This window comes from Neophocaena asiaeorientalis, unplaced genomic scaffold, assembly GCF_003031525.2.
Source record: "Neophocaena asiaeorientalis asiaeorientalis breed wild unplaced genomic scaffold, Neophocaena_asiaeorientalis_V1.1 scaffold162, whole genome shotgun sequence".
NCBI lineage: Eukaryota > Metazoa > Chordata > Mammalia > Artiodactyla > Phocoenidae > Neophocaena > Neophocaena asiaeorientalis.
The window spans coordinates 248,510-262,040 of NW_020172637.1; the positions used below are offsets into that span (position 1 = coordinate 248,510).

General features: G+C 39.8%; 1 protein-coding gene across 6 annotated transcripts in view; it reads left to right on the plus strand.

The window, feature by feature from the left end:
• Positions 1 to 2,972, plus strand: part of HIVEP2 (HIVEP zinc finger 2) — a 190,721-nt gene extending 187,749 nt beyond the window's left edge. For 5 of the 6 annotated variants that reach the window (XM_024739386.1, XM_024739389.1, XM_024739388.1 and 2 more), the window contains one exon: positions 513 to 1,337. In XM_024739386.1, coding sequence (XP_024595154.1) covers positions 513 to 1,337 — 825 coding nt within the window. Of the gene's footprint in view, positions 1 to 512 lie in introns of all 6 variants that reach the window. The other variant, XM_024739392.1, reaches the window with a different exon arrangement.
• Positions 2,973 to 13,531: the final 10,559 nt, after the last annotated feature.

A 13,531-nucleotide genomic window follows, 5' to 3' on the forward strand; every position in this document is an offset into this window, starting at 1 on the left:
AAAAAAAAAAAAAAAAAAAAAAAAGAAGCAAGCTAATTTTCAGACTTGTCACTCCATTTCTATTCATCAACACTTAAGAAAAATATTAAAAATCTGCCATGTAAACAGATGGTAATCTTTTAACTTCCTTTTGAATTAAAAAATCTATTATTAGTGTTTTTTGGCTCAGTAAAGTGTTTTTGGTAATTAGCCATTATTTTCTTTTCATTCCATCTTACGAACAAAACAGAGCTGGAACATGTCTCTGTGCCTAGTGGAAAACACGTTGCATGATTTATTACACTGCTGTTTAACAGCAAAGGCAACTTTTCACAGACCCACCGCCTCATTCAAGAATCCTAAAAGACCGCTGAGAAATTCTCTTTTGTCTTGAGAAATAAAAAATGGATAAAAAGATTAGGGAGTCTCCACGTGTCTTGAAAGAATGAGTGAGTGAGTGAATGAATGAAACAGCTTGACCTAAGCGTGAAGCGTGATGGGTCCTAAGCGTTGTGCTCTGTTTCCCGATGCAGAATTTAAGAAGAGGATTACCTCAGGTTCCTTACTTCAGTCTCTATGGAGACCAAGAAGGTGCTTATGAACATCCAGGCTCCAGCCTTTTCCCTGAGGGTCCTAATGACTATGTCTTCAGTCATCTTCCACTCCACTCTCAGCAGCAAGTGCGAGCTCCTATCCCCATGGTGCCAGTTGGTGGGATCCAAATGGTTCACTCCATGCCGCTGGCCCTTTCCGGTTTACACCCTCCACCCACATTGCCTCTGCCAATGGAGGGCTCTGAGGAGAAGAGAGGAGCTTCAGGGGACTCCTTCGCCAAGGATCCCTACGTGGTTCCTAAGCAGCACGAGAAGCGACCTCCTCACGCTCTGCAGTCATCTGGTCCACCTAGCACACCCTCCTCTCCTCGGCTACTGATGAAACAGAGCACTTCAGAAGACAGCCTGAATGCAACAGAGCGGGAACAGGAGGAAAACATACAGACTTGCACAAAAGCCATCGCCTCCCTCCGGATTGCCACAGAAGAGGCCGCTCTGCTGGGGGCAGACCAGCCAGCTCGGGGGCAGGCGCCCCATCAGAAACCCTTGGAAAGTGCACATGTTAGCATTAGACACTTTAGTGGACCTGAGCCAGGTCAGCCCTGTACCTCAGCCACCCACCCTGACTTGCATGATGGTGAAAAGGACAATTTTGGTACATCACAGACTGCATTCGCTCACTCCACGTTTTACAGCAAGAGTTGTCTGGATGACAAACAGTCGGGCTTTCAAGGCAGCAAAGAATTACCCTCAAGCACAGAGGAAGGCAAGGAACCTTCGTCGGAAAAGAGTCAACTACATTGATCTAAGATGCATGGAGACTTTCATTTCCACATTTTCCCCTTTGTTTTTTGTTTTTCTAGACATAGAGGTAATCAAGTTTATAGCATGCCTGTCCTAAGTTACAGTAGTTTGCTATTATATATACTTTTGTTATATCAGAAGAATTAGGTAAATTAACAAGTCATCATGAGCCTGACCAAAACAAAATTTGAAATTAACCTATTGGGTCTGGTACTTTTAAAATTGTACAGATGTTTGTGCCTTTTCTTTACTTTGCTTATATTCTTATAAGCATTTTTTAGCAGTAATTTGTACATATTTTAGAATTTGTGTATCTGCTTTGTAATAAATGTAATTTCTTTCCTTTTTTGGACACTTGGATCTAAATGATGTAAAGCAAAACAGCATCAATATATATGTGAGGTTGCACTAAAACATATTTTTATATGATTAAAACTGAACAGCTTTTATGTACAGCTCTGATTCTGTAATACTAATATTTATTTACTTTGTTTCATAAATTGTACATTTTTTCTTAATGTTGTGGATTGCTTTTCTATGTGAAGCATGGGATTTACTGTTGCGTAACTAGAACAAAAATGTATATTGTAAACAAGATATTTAAACTAGAGTATCTTATTCTGCACTTATGCATTAGTTTAAAAAAAAGATAAAGGATGTATCAGTCAGTTCTTAACTCTTGTAAATTTTTTTGTCTCTTGTTTGCTGGATTGACTATAACTTAAGTGCTGATTGTGATTTTAAACTGATAGGACCGTAAAGCATTAAAGTAAACAATGTGCTATTGTGAGTTTTTTCAAAGCTTTATAAATCAGTTATAAATAATATTAAAAGTATTTGGTCTTATGTGAACATGTTGATCTATATACTCATCTAAATATATGGGAAAACATTCCGCCCCATGTAAATATGTACAAGTGCATCACTGGTACAATTTTATGTAACTCAGTTGGACACTAGGTTGCCACAGACCTATGCTAGGGTGTCTTTAAAAATTAAAGTGACAAAGCACATGGGACTGTGTTGAGCTTGGTTATCGGCCGGCCCGGTGGCTTGGCAGGCAGTGCTGTGCGCTGCCCACGGAGAAGACCTGGGCTTAGCAATCTCCTTGGTTCTTGCTGCACGAGATGGTGACTGGAACTAAGGCTACTACAGAGGGGTCGCGCTTGGACTGAGGGGTGGGTGTGGAAGTGGGGAAGGGCACGGAGACCTGGTCCCCAGCCCTTCCTGTCAGCCAGTCTGCACGGTAACAGGGTTGGCATCAGCTCTAGGGGAAGCCACTTGACCCTACTGCGGAGGGGAAGAGTGTCACACTCCTGGCTATCTCAGGGGGAACGGAAAAGGAGCTTTCCAGGGAAAAGAACTTGTGGGAGGATAATGTCTTTTGTAGATAACATTTAGAATGGGTTTTGGTTAGCGTGGACAGCGGGCAGAGCCTTTGTAGGTTCAGAAGAATGGAAGGAAGGGAAGGGGTACAACACATGCGCGCGCGCACACACACACACACACACACACACAATCTGGGTTATCTTTGTGCTATATAGTGGATTATAATTCTGTGAAACCAAGTTTGTATATTGAATTACATTAAGGAGTGTTCTTTAAAAAGAGAAATAAATATACGATTACATGCTTGAGGTGTCTAGTTTTTATGTGTTGTTTTACATTTTAATTTCCCAATTTTGTTGCTGCAGAAATTTTGAGGCTACCAACATACCATCTGTGCTTTTAATTGCTAGGCTCTGCCTATCCCGAGGTGTGCAGAGTATGAACGCTTTTAGCATGTGAAAAGGCAGTCATTGGCTTCCATATGTCATCCGATTAGAACAGAGAGTGGTCAACACAGTGCGAGCTCTAGAAATGGGGTCCTCAGAACCTGGGCATGGGAATGGGCATCTGAGAAGAGTCATGAATAAATCAAATGATCATTTCCCCTTCTGCTTCCCTCTCAGTATGCATACATGTCTGAAATTCCCCCAGTGGGGAAACCTCTTTATTTTTGCTGAGGTGACTGAAGGTAAAAACCAAATACACCATAAAATATCCAGAAATCATAGTTCTTTCATTACAAAAAAGTAGAACTTTTAATAATGGAAATAGCTTATTAAAGGTCAAACTCTTATCAGTATTTTCATTCCAAAAATCTCAAACTGGTGGATTTACAGCTTACCTATTATGTTTTACGAGCCAGACTGTCTTTTTAAAACTGTGCTTTACAAAGGTGAATTAAAGGCCACCACAGCTAGCCTAATATCTGTCTCTCACAGAGAATAATCCTTGCAACATTTAGTTGCATACGGTGATTTGTGTGTCTTACTCCTCAGTTGGGGGGGAGGTGTATGTGTGTGTGTGATCCCTGGCCAAATCAAATACTCTTCTTCTTCCTCTGTCTAACTCATTTCATGTATTCACTTGTTCATAAAAGAGTTTTTGAATGCCTACTATGAACTGGGTACTATAACTGACATTTAGGATGGATAAGAGAGTATTCCTGCCATCAAGGAGCTCAAATAAAGAGGAGAGATGTATATGTGAGTAAATATATACAGTATGCTGTTAGCGCTAAAATAATGGCGCATTTGGTGTGTTTTGCAATCACAAAGGAGAGAGCAATCACCCTGCTGAGAATGAAAGGAAGCATGGAGCAGGCTTCACTGCAGAGGTGGCCCTGGAACTGTTACAGATCAGGGTTCTTGGCCTTCTTCATCAATGGAAATTGATCAGAGGCCAGACAAGAAATTCAGGCAAGGCTTTTTGGGGCCCCTGCTGCAGCCGCGGGGAGCGAGAACAAGCAACAGGTTCCCTCCCTTGCTTGCTCACTGAGGGGAAGTGAGCTGGTTCCTTATATGGGGTGAGTACGTGCAGGTCCAGCGGTCGGGCTGGAGTGATGGCTCAGGTTGTTTGCTCCCGCCTTTGGTGGTGTTGTGTGCAGGGGGCATGCGCAGTACCCTGCTTTTGCTCCCAGCTCTTCAGAACTGGCCGTTGGTCCTTTTGGTCTTTGTTTTTAATTTAATTTTATTTATTTTTTTATACAGCAGATTCTTATTAGTCATCAACTTTATACACGTCAGTGTATACACGTCAATCCCAATCTCCCAATTCATCCCACCACCACCCCACCCCCCTGCCACATTCCTCCCTTGGGGTCCATACGGTGGTTCTCTACATCTGTGTCTATTTCCACCTTGCAAACCAGTTCATCTGTACCATTTTTCTAGGTTCCACATATATGCGTTAATATACGATATTTGTTTTTCTCTTTCTGACTTACTTCACTCTGTATGACAGCCTCTAGATCCACCCACATCTCTACAAATAACCCAATTTTGTTCCTTTTTATAGCTGAATAATATTCCACTGTATATATGTACCACATCTTCTCTATCCATTTGTCTGTCGATGGGCATTTTGCTTGCTTCCATGACCTGGCTATTGTAAATAGCGTTGAAATGAACATTGGGGTGCATGTGTCTTTTTGAATTATGGTTTTCTCTGGGTATATGTCCAGTAGTGGGATTGCTGGGTCATATGGTAATTCTATTTTTAGTTTTTTAAGGAACCTCCATTCTGTTCTCCATAGTGGCTGTATCAATTTACATTCCCACCAACAGTGCAGGAGGGTTCCTTTTTCTCCACACCCTCTCCAGCATTTGTTGTTTGTAGATTTTCTGACGATGCCCATTCTAACTGGTGGGAGGTGATACCTAATTGTGGTTTAGATTTGCATTTCTCTAATAATTAGTGATGTTGAGCAGCTTTTCATGTGCTTCTTGTCCATCTGTATGTCTTCTTTGGAGAAATGTCTGTTTAGGTCTTCTGCCCAGTTTTTGATTGGGTTGTTTGTTTTTTTAATATTGAGCTGCATGAGCTGTTTATATATTTTGGAGATTAACCCTTTGTCTGTTGATTCATCCGCAAATATTTTCTCCCATTCTGAGGGGTGTCTTTTCATCTTGTTTGTAGTTTCCTTTGCTTTGCAAAAGCTTTGAAGTTTCATTAGGTCCCATTTGTTTATTTTTGTTTTTATTTCCATTACTCTAAGAGGTGGGTCAAAAAGGATCTCGCTGGGATTTATGTCAAAGTGTTTTGTTCCTGTGTTTTCCTCTAAGAGTTTTATAGTGTCCGGTCTTGCAATTAGGTCTCTAATCCATTTTGAGTTTATTTTTGTGTATGGTGTTAGGGAGTGTTCTAATTTCATTTTTTACATGTAGCTGTCTAGTTTTCCCAGCACTACTTAATGAAGAGACTGTCTTTTCTCCATTGTATATCCTTGCCTCCTTTGTCATGGATTAGGTGACCACAGGTGTGTGGGTTTATCTCTGGGCTTTCTATCCTGTTCCATTGATCTATATTTCTGTTTTTGTGCCAATACCATACTGTCTTGATTACTGTAGCTTTGTAGTATAGTCTGAAGTCAGGGAGTCTGATTCTTCCAGCTCCGTTTTTTTCCCGCAAGATTGCTTTGGCTATTGGGGGCCTTTTGTGTCTCCATACACATTTTAAGATTTTTTGTCCTAGTTCTGTACAAAATGCCGCTGGTAATTTGATAGGGATTGCACTGAATCTGTAGATTGCTTTGGGTAGTATAGTCATTTTCACAATATTGACTCCTCCAATCCAAGAACATGGTATATCTCTCCAACTGTTTGTGTCATCTTTGATTTCTTTCATCAGTGTCTTATAGTTTTCTGAGTACAGGTCTTTTACCTCCTTAGGTAGGTTTATTCCTAGGTATTTTATTCTTTTTGTTGCAGTGGTGAATGGGATTGTTCCCTTAATTTCTCTTTCTGATCTTTCGTTGTTAGTGTATAGGAATACAAGAGAATTTTGTACATTAATTTTGTAGCCTGCAACTTTACCAAATTCAATGATTAGCTCTAGTAGTTTTTGGTGGCATCTTTTTGGTTTTTTTGTATCTTCTTGTCCATAATTTGCCTCAACTGTGCATGCACAGTTATTTTTAGTCCCTTATAGTTTCTTTGTATTTTGTTGCTCAAGGAGAATTTGTCCAAGTGTAAGCATTGCAGCAAAGGGTCCCAGGTCTCAGCCTGTCTCAGAACAATTTATTGACTTACTCATTCAATAGATAAATTTCATCATGTACTCTGGGACACTGTTCTGTGTGCTGGGTGCATGGTACTGCACAAAACACAGTAAGTCTTTGCCTCCATTTTATATTCTGGTAGAGGTGAGGCATAAAAATAAAGTGGAAAATGGCATGCTAGATGATCCAGGTTGTAAAGCTGTGAATGGGGGAAAAGCCAGATGTATTATAGCTAGCTCCCTGAGTCTGGGACAGGGTGGACGTGGTAAAGCTAGAAAGGTACTTCAAAGCCCAGTTTCCTAATCCAATCCAAGCAGCGTGGATCTGGCCCTGTAAGCAATGAGGAGCTGAGGTAAGCAAAGATTGAAGCAAGAACGTACATGGCCATTGTTAGTGTTGTTGTCAGAAAAAAATCAATGTGACAACAAGGAAGACAATGGATTTGAGAAAGAGTGGAGGCAGGGAGACCAACTGGGAGAATTATGAAACTATGTCGTTTCCCTGGAAATAAGAGCAGCAACAATCCAAACAGACAATGGGGTCATGGAGATAGAAGGGACAGTTTTACTTAATGAAGAGGAATTGATCATAACTAGTGACTGATTTGGTGTCAGGGAGAGAGAGATAGAGGGGGTAAAGATGACCGGCGTTTTAACCTGGGCAGTGGAATGAGGTGGCCTTGTTAACCAAGAAAAAAGAGTGGGTTTATATTGCATTTGGAGATGCAGGTAAGAAAATGAGTTCCCTACAGTAGTTCTCAAGAAAGGCCCAAGCTGGAGACTGGTTTGTCTATTCTTGTCACTTACTGGTAGCTGAGAGCACTGAATTGGACGTGTACAGAGGGGTAGAAGAGGAAGTTAGAGGACTCTCACAGGAGAGAAGTTAATTCATGACACACAATGGATGTCTTAGGGCATCAGGGCTTACCCTTCTTGTGGAACCCTATTTGTAAAGGGATGGACTGTGGTATATTTTCCAATTCAACTCAAGGCCAGTCATGGAGTCAAACCTGGCTTTCCAGAAATTATATATTGAGTATCACAGCATAGCATAAAATTCTCTCAAATTGTACTTGAGGTGTGGGGGGTCCAAACTGATAGGTGCTGTAAATGTAAAATATATGCCAGATTTTGAAGACATAGCAGAAGGAGGAGGCCAAATATCTTTTATAATTTTTCATATGAATAACATGTTGAAATGATTAAAATTTGGATATAGTAAGTTAAATAAGTTGTTATGAAAATCGCCCACGTTTCCTTTTCTAAATGACGGTCCAGAAAATTGAAAATTGCATATGTGCTCATTGTATTTCTACTGGTTGATGCTAAAGAGAAGATAGATCTGAGGGGATAAGAAGGGAGACTGAGCTTAGCTCGGAGGCTATTTCCATAATTGAGGTAGGAGATGATGGTAGCTTGAAATAATGTGGTAGTAGTTAGGTTAGAGAAAAGCAGATAGCTTTGAAACACATGGTGGGAGAGAGGGGGATATCTGGAATTTATGGGAATGGGGGTTTATTGGATATAGGCCTCTCAAAAAAGAGAAGAGTCACAGGTAATGCTCCTCTGCTAGCTGGTCACTACTGGGTTAAACATGAATCCTTTTCACTATTGGTTAAACCTGGGTAGGGGACTTCCCTGGTGTCACAGTGGTTAAGAATCTGCCTGCCAATGCAGGGGATACAGGTTCGAGCCCTGGTCCAGGAGGATCCCACATGCCACGGAGCAACTAAGCCCGTGCGTCACAACTACGGAGCCTGTGCTCTAGAGCCCGTGAGCCACAACTACTGAGCCCGCCACAACTACTGAAGCCCGCTTGCCTAGAGCCCGTGCTCCACAAGAGAAGCCACCACAATAAGAAGCCCATGCACCGCAAAGAAGAATAGCCCCCACTCACCGCAACTAGAGAAAGCCCGCGTGCAGCAACAAAGACCCAATGCAGCCAAAAATAAACAAACAAATAAATAAATAAAAAACCCGGGTGGGGGCATGTTTGGGAGAGCAATGGGCAGTTTGGTGACCCTGATCTCCTAAGTTTGAGGACCCTCTGGGACATCCAAAAGGAAAGATGCAGGAAGCAACTGGATATGTGTGTCTTCTAATACTGTATCAAAAATAATAATACCACTATCATTTATTTAAAGCCTATCATATGCCAGACATATCTCATTTAACCCTCACATGTATTCATGGATAAAAAAATATGCCAACATTTCCTTTCTTTTTAAAAAAAAAACATACTCTATACCCATGGTTCACAGCCACCCTCTTTTCCTAATACATATTTTATTGTGCCCATTTTATATAATATAATTGGCCTTTACATATCATTTCAAAAATTTCAATATAATATCCTAACTGTATGTAAGGGAGAAATGGCAGGAACGTAATCTCTAATACTTTATTTCTTCATTCTTAGATAAATGCTCTTTAACTATTACAGTTAAAGGTTAGAGTAGAAGATCTAATGAATATTTTGATACTTGCACCTCTATATAGATCACCAGGAATACGACAGCTACCAATGCAGGCTCATACCAGTGTGTCGTGTTGGGAACTCATGAACCACAAGTGGCATTGCCTCAAGGACATGATTTTCTGGAAAGGTGAATAAATCTTGGAAAGTTCCAAACAAAAGAAAACATTTTTCTTGATTTACGTAGTAGTTGCCTTCCTAGAACAATTCAGTCTACAGTTAGTTCTGCTGTAACACTTGCTTTAAAATTTGTTCGAAAGCAATTGACAGGAACAATCTGAACATAATACATTTGCTTATGAGGACTTTTTCAGCGAGAAACACCAGGCAAATCCAGAGAAGTGCACTTCGCTGAATGAGCCATGTAGGAATACACACATGTACATGCTAACACACTAAACACCTACCAGCTACCTCGTTTCACCACACTTGCACACGTAGTGAATGGGGCTGTAATTTTCTGTCCAGTTTCACATAATCCTCCCTCCAAGACTTCACAATAACTCACAGATGGAGGCTCTTCTGTTGCCCACTTCTACTAGCGAATTTTAGGTACTTTTCCAGTAAAATATTTATTGTAGTTCTTGTGTATTTCTTAACCATTTACCATGTATAAAACTGTGCTACTATTTTTACTGGGATCCCACCTTTTTATTTATGTCACTCATGAAGTTTTTGAGTATCATGTCCCTAAACCCATTTTTCTCATAAACCCTGTTGTTTTTATTGCATGATTTTGCATAGCACAGTGATTTTTAGAAACACACATCTTACTATAGCAGAAATGACTTTAATTAAAGATCTACCCCCCAATTTGTCTTTATAATAAAACAGGTTCTAGATTCATATAGATCTAAATAGATCTTTCATTTTCATGAGTGTCTCCTCTGGAGGGACATCAGAAAGTTGTACAAAACTGTCCTACACGTTGCTGGGACCCCAGTATCCCAGAACCCGGTCTCCTAAGTGCCGGTAGCTCCCTGCAATAATGACACCCTGCAACCATAGCAGTAATTGACAAGGCTTCATACATTTCCCAAAATACCCTAGGTGTTTATGTGTGTGATACTGCCCCAATTGAGAACCACTGGTCTGTCTCACGCTGGGGGAAAAGAAGATGAATAGAAATTCATCAGACAGAAATGTATTTATTTATTCTAAAAAGCTCATCGTCAATATCATGGAATCAAACATTTTGAGTTTTATGTGTGAGACAATGTTTCAAAGCATTTGACAATTTCTGTAAGTCTATTCTGATTATAGTTGCGAACACGTAAGTTCACCCATAGTGCGTTAAGACTACTACTATTTGAGTCAATTTCAAAACAACGATGCCAATAACTGCTTTTTTACTACTTTGTGGCTGCTATTACTAAGATGATGAAGTTCATATCCAAGTAATCTAGACACCAAGATCACTTCTACATCTATTACATTAGTGTAGTCCATGCAGTCTACTTTTACTACGTTTATTCAGTGTGATAAGATAGAGTTGTAAAATCTACGAGCAGGCAAACACCACTTTACATACACATTCAAAGATCTTCAAATTGACCTGTACCTAATAGATTCGTAAGAGTACTGCATTTCTTCATTCTCTTCACAAACCAAGTTGAATGCTCAAAGCTGTTCCCTATACATCTGTGCATTTTTGGTGTCACCAGTTGAATTATCTGCGGTCGAATTTAATCCCAAACCAGTTTATTCAAGTTTTGTGGATTACTGAAGTTACATAATTTAAATGTCCCATAAAACTATGTCGTACGAATGTGGCAAGCATAGAGTACTTATATCTATGACGACTAAGTTATATGCTTTAGAAAGACTTAATAAAGATGAGTCGCTAAAAATTTCCATTGAATTATGTGTGGTTGATACAACTGTAAAAGATTCAAAAAATAAAATAAAAAATGATTCTTCCCTCCAACTGATTCGTGACTGTCTTTGAATTCTCATTCCTCTTTAAATAAATTAAAATTCGGATTTTAATTTATTGTGATTTATTTAAGCTACCTGATTAGATTTCCAACATCATACTCAAAAGAAAGATGGCACACTATAGTATGCTAAAAGATGGTAAATGTATGAGCATTTTTAACTTTTAAGTTAAAAGGAAATATTTAAAGATGCAGTTATGAAGTTTTTATGATTCTTTGACTTTTTAAAATTAATCAGTCAACTACTAGTTCTGGTTCCATTGTATAAGACAACTTACTGTGCATGGCATTTGTAGAATTTGGCATGTGAGAACCAAACCACAACAACCAATAATGGAGTATTCACAAATAGGGCAAATTATATAGATATAGATCACCACTTGTTGGTCTTTAAAACACTGAGAGTCCAGGATAAGTAAAAATAATATCTTTCATCTACCTTCCTGAACCAAAACCAAAAAAGCAAAGTCTAAGGAAAATTCCAAAATGAATCATTTTTAATTGCTTTCTTTTCTAACAACCTCTGTTTTCATATTAATCATCTTCTTTTTCCTGAGATGGACAGGAGAGATTAATTACCCTTAATTTAAAAATGCAAACATCACCACAGAAAACTTCTCTTCACATTCTTTATCCATGAGTGAGATCTCAGAATTAAAATATCTATTTTGAGACCAACCGGTAACTATAAACACCGAAGTAAACAAATCCTGCCCGGTGGGGAAAAATGGCAAGAATGAGCAGGAATGGTATTTTAGAATGCCAATTTCTTTCTTCCCAAACTTATACCAGGAAGACTTGCCGATTTTTTAGGTACATTATACACCATCCAATATTTTGGACATGGACGTGTTTAGGATAATCTATATCAGACCACGTTCATTTCATTTTCATTTTCTGTAAAGTTCCAGGAAAAAAATTCTTTATTTGTTTTCTTAGTCATTTTAAATAAGGTGTCAAAAATCTCTAAGGAATGTAGACTTTGGAAAGCATGGGATGTCCCAGAGCCAGCCCTTATACATCTCTCCATCCCACCTTTTTCCAGCAGAAGTGCAGTATTGCTTCCAGATTTGGGTGGACTCTGCACTGAGGGACACTCCTGAGAAGGTGGCTGGTAGAGCTGGAGTTGGAAGAAATGGTAATTAGCGGGTATTTATAAGATGCGAAACATTAGTCCTACTCCTTGAAGGAACAGTAACAAGCCATTATCCTTGACACTATCAAACAGGATCTCTTTATTAAATTGGGAACATGTGGGTTTTCAAGGCACAGTTGTGTAACATAGAACTCTTACTATGTCTCTGTGCATTTCTTTCTGACTCAAGGTTTAGAATTGGGGTGGCAGTATGAAGCAGCCCTTGGAGGATGTCAACCGTCAAACTTGTCCTGTTTCTCAACAGGCAGCACTGTGCGGTATCAGCAAGTTCAAATCTGTGCTTTGCTACTTCCCAGCTATGTGGCCTTGGATAAGTTATGGGAGGCTAACAGCTGGAAAAAACAGCCCCCAAATTTCAGGAGCTGGACACACAAGCTGCCTGTTATAAACTCATGGCAAGTTTCCTAGATCAGCAGGTAGCTTTCCTTTAAGCAATGATTTAGGGCAGGCTTGGTAAACTAAGGCCTGTGACTGAATTCGGCCTGCTGCACTTTTTTTGTACAACCAATGAGCTAAGAATAGTTCTTACATTTTGTAATTACCATATTTTAAATGGTTATAGTCGTATCTACATAATACCTTCAATTCTGCTTCTTGGTCCTCAAAGGTATTTACACTTTGGTATTTTACAGAAAAATTCTGCTTGATCTCTCCTTGATTTATGGACCTAAGTTCCATCTACCTATGGCTCCACCATATGTAACAGGGGGCTTCCCGAGTCCGTTCATTAATCAAGAAGGATGGTTGGTACATGGGAGGATTTAATGATCCAGGCCCAGAAGTGCTACACTCCATCCCCCAACCGTGTTCTCACAGCCAGAACTCAGTCACTTGGTCACACCTAGCCTCAAAAAAGGCTGAAAAACTGTAGCCCAGCTGCCTTCTCAGGAAGCCAAGGAGAGGAGATGGATAATAGTTCACTAGTCTCTGCTACAGCAGATTACTTAACTTCTCTGTGTCTCTGTTTCAACTTGTGTGAAATGGGAATAAAATTTTAAAGAGAATTGAATGAACAGGGCCTGGAACAACACAAATGCTGTGTAAGTGTTTACCGTTATTTCTCTCGGCCTACAGCTTAGAAATCTCGATTTCCTTCTTGACATCTACTTTGCCCCATATGCAATCAATCACCATGTCCTATTGATTTCTAATATCTCTCAGATGTACCCTCTCTTCTCCACTATGCCACTATTGTAAAATATAGTTTTACTGTTATTGAGGTACAGCAAGGCCAAAGAATCAGGAGACAGTTGCCATTGAAAAGATAGTTTGTTATACTCACAGATCCCAAGAGGAAGGGTCATACCGCTCCATGGGGGGGATCACGCGGGGAAGCACCAGGGTTTGTCAGGAAGCAGAGGGAGAGAGAATGTAACATGGCAGAAGCCTTTACTGTGGTTTCCAATGGAAGGGATGGGCAAGGCAGGGTAAACAGGTTTAGGTTTAGCTGGTTGAATCATTTCTGTGGGCTCTAGGGCTGTCTGGTTGTCTGGTACCTGGTCTTGGGGTGACTAGGGCAGGTAGATAGTGGCCCAGATTGTAAGAGCTTGATAAAAAAAAAAAAAAAAAAAAAAAAAAAAAA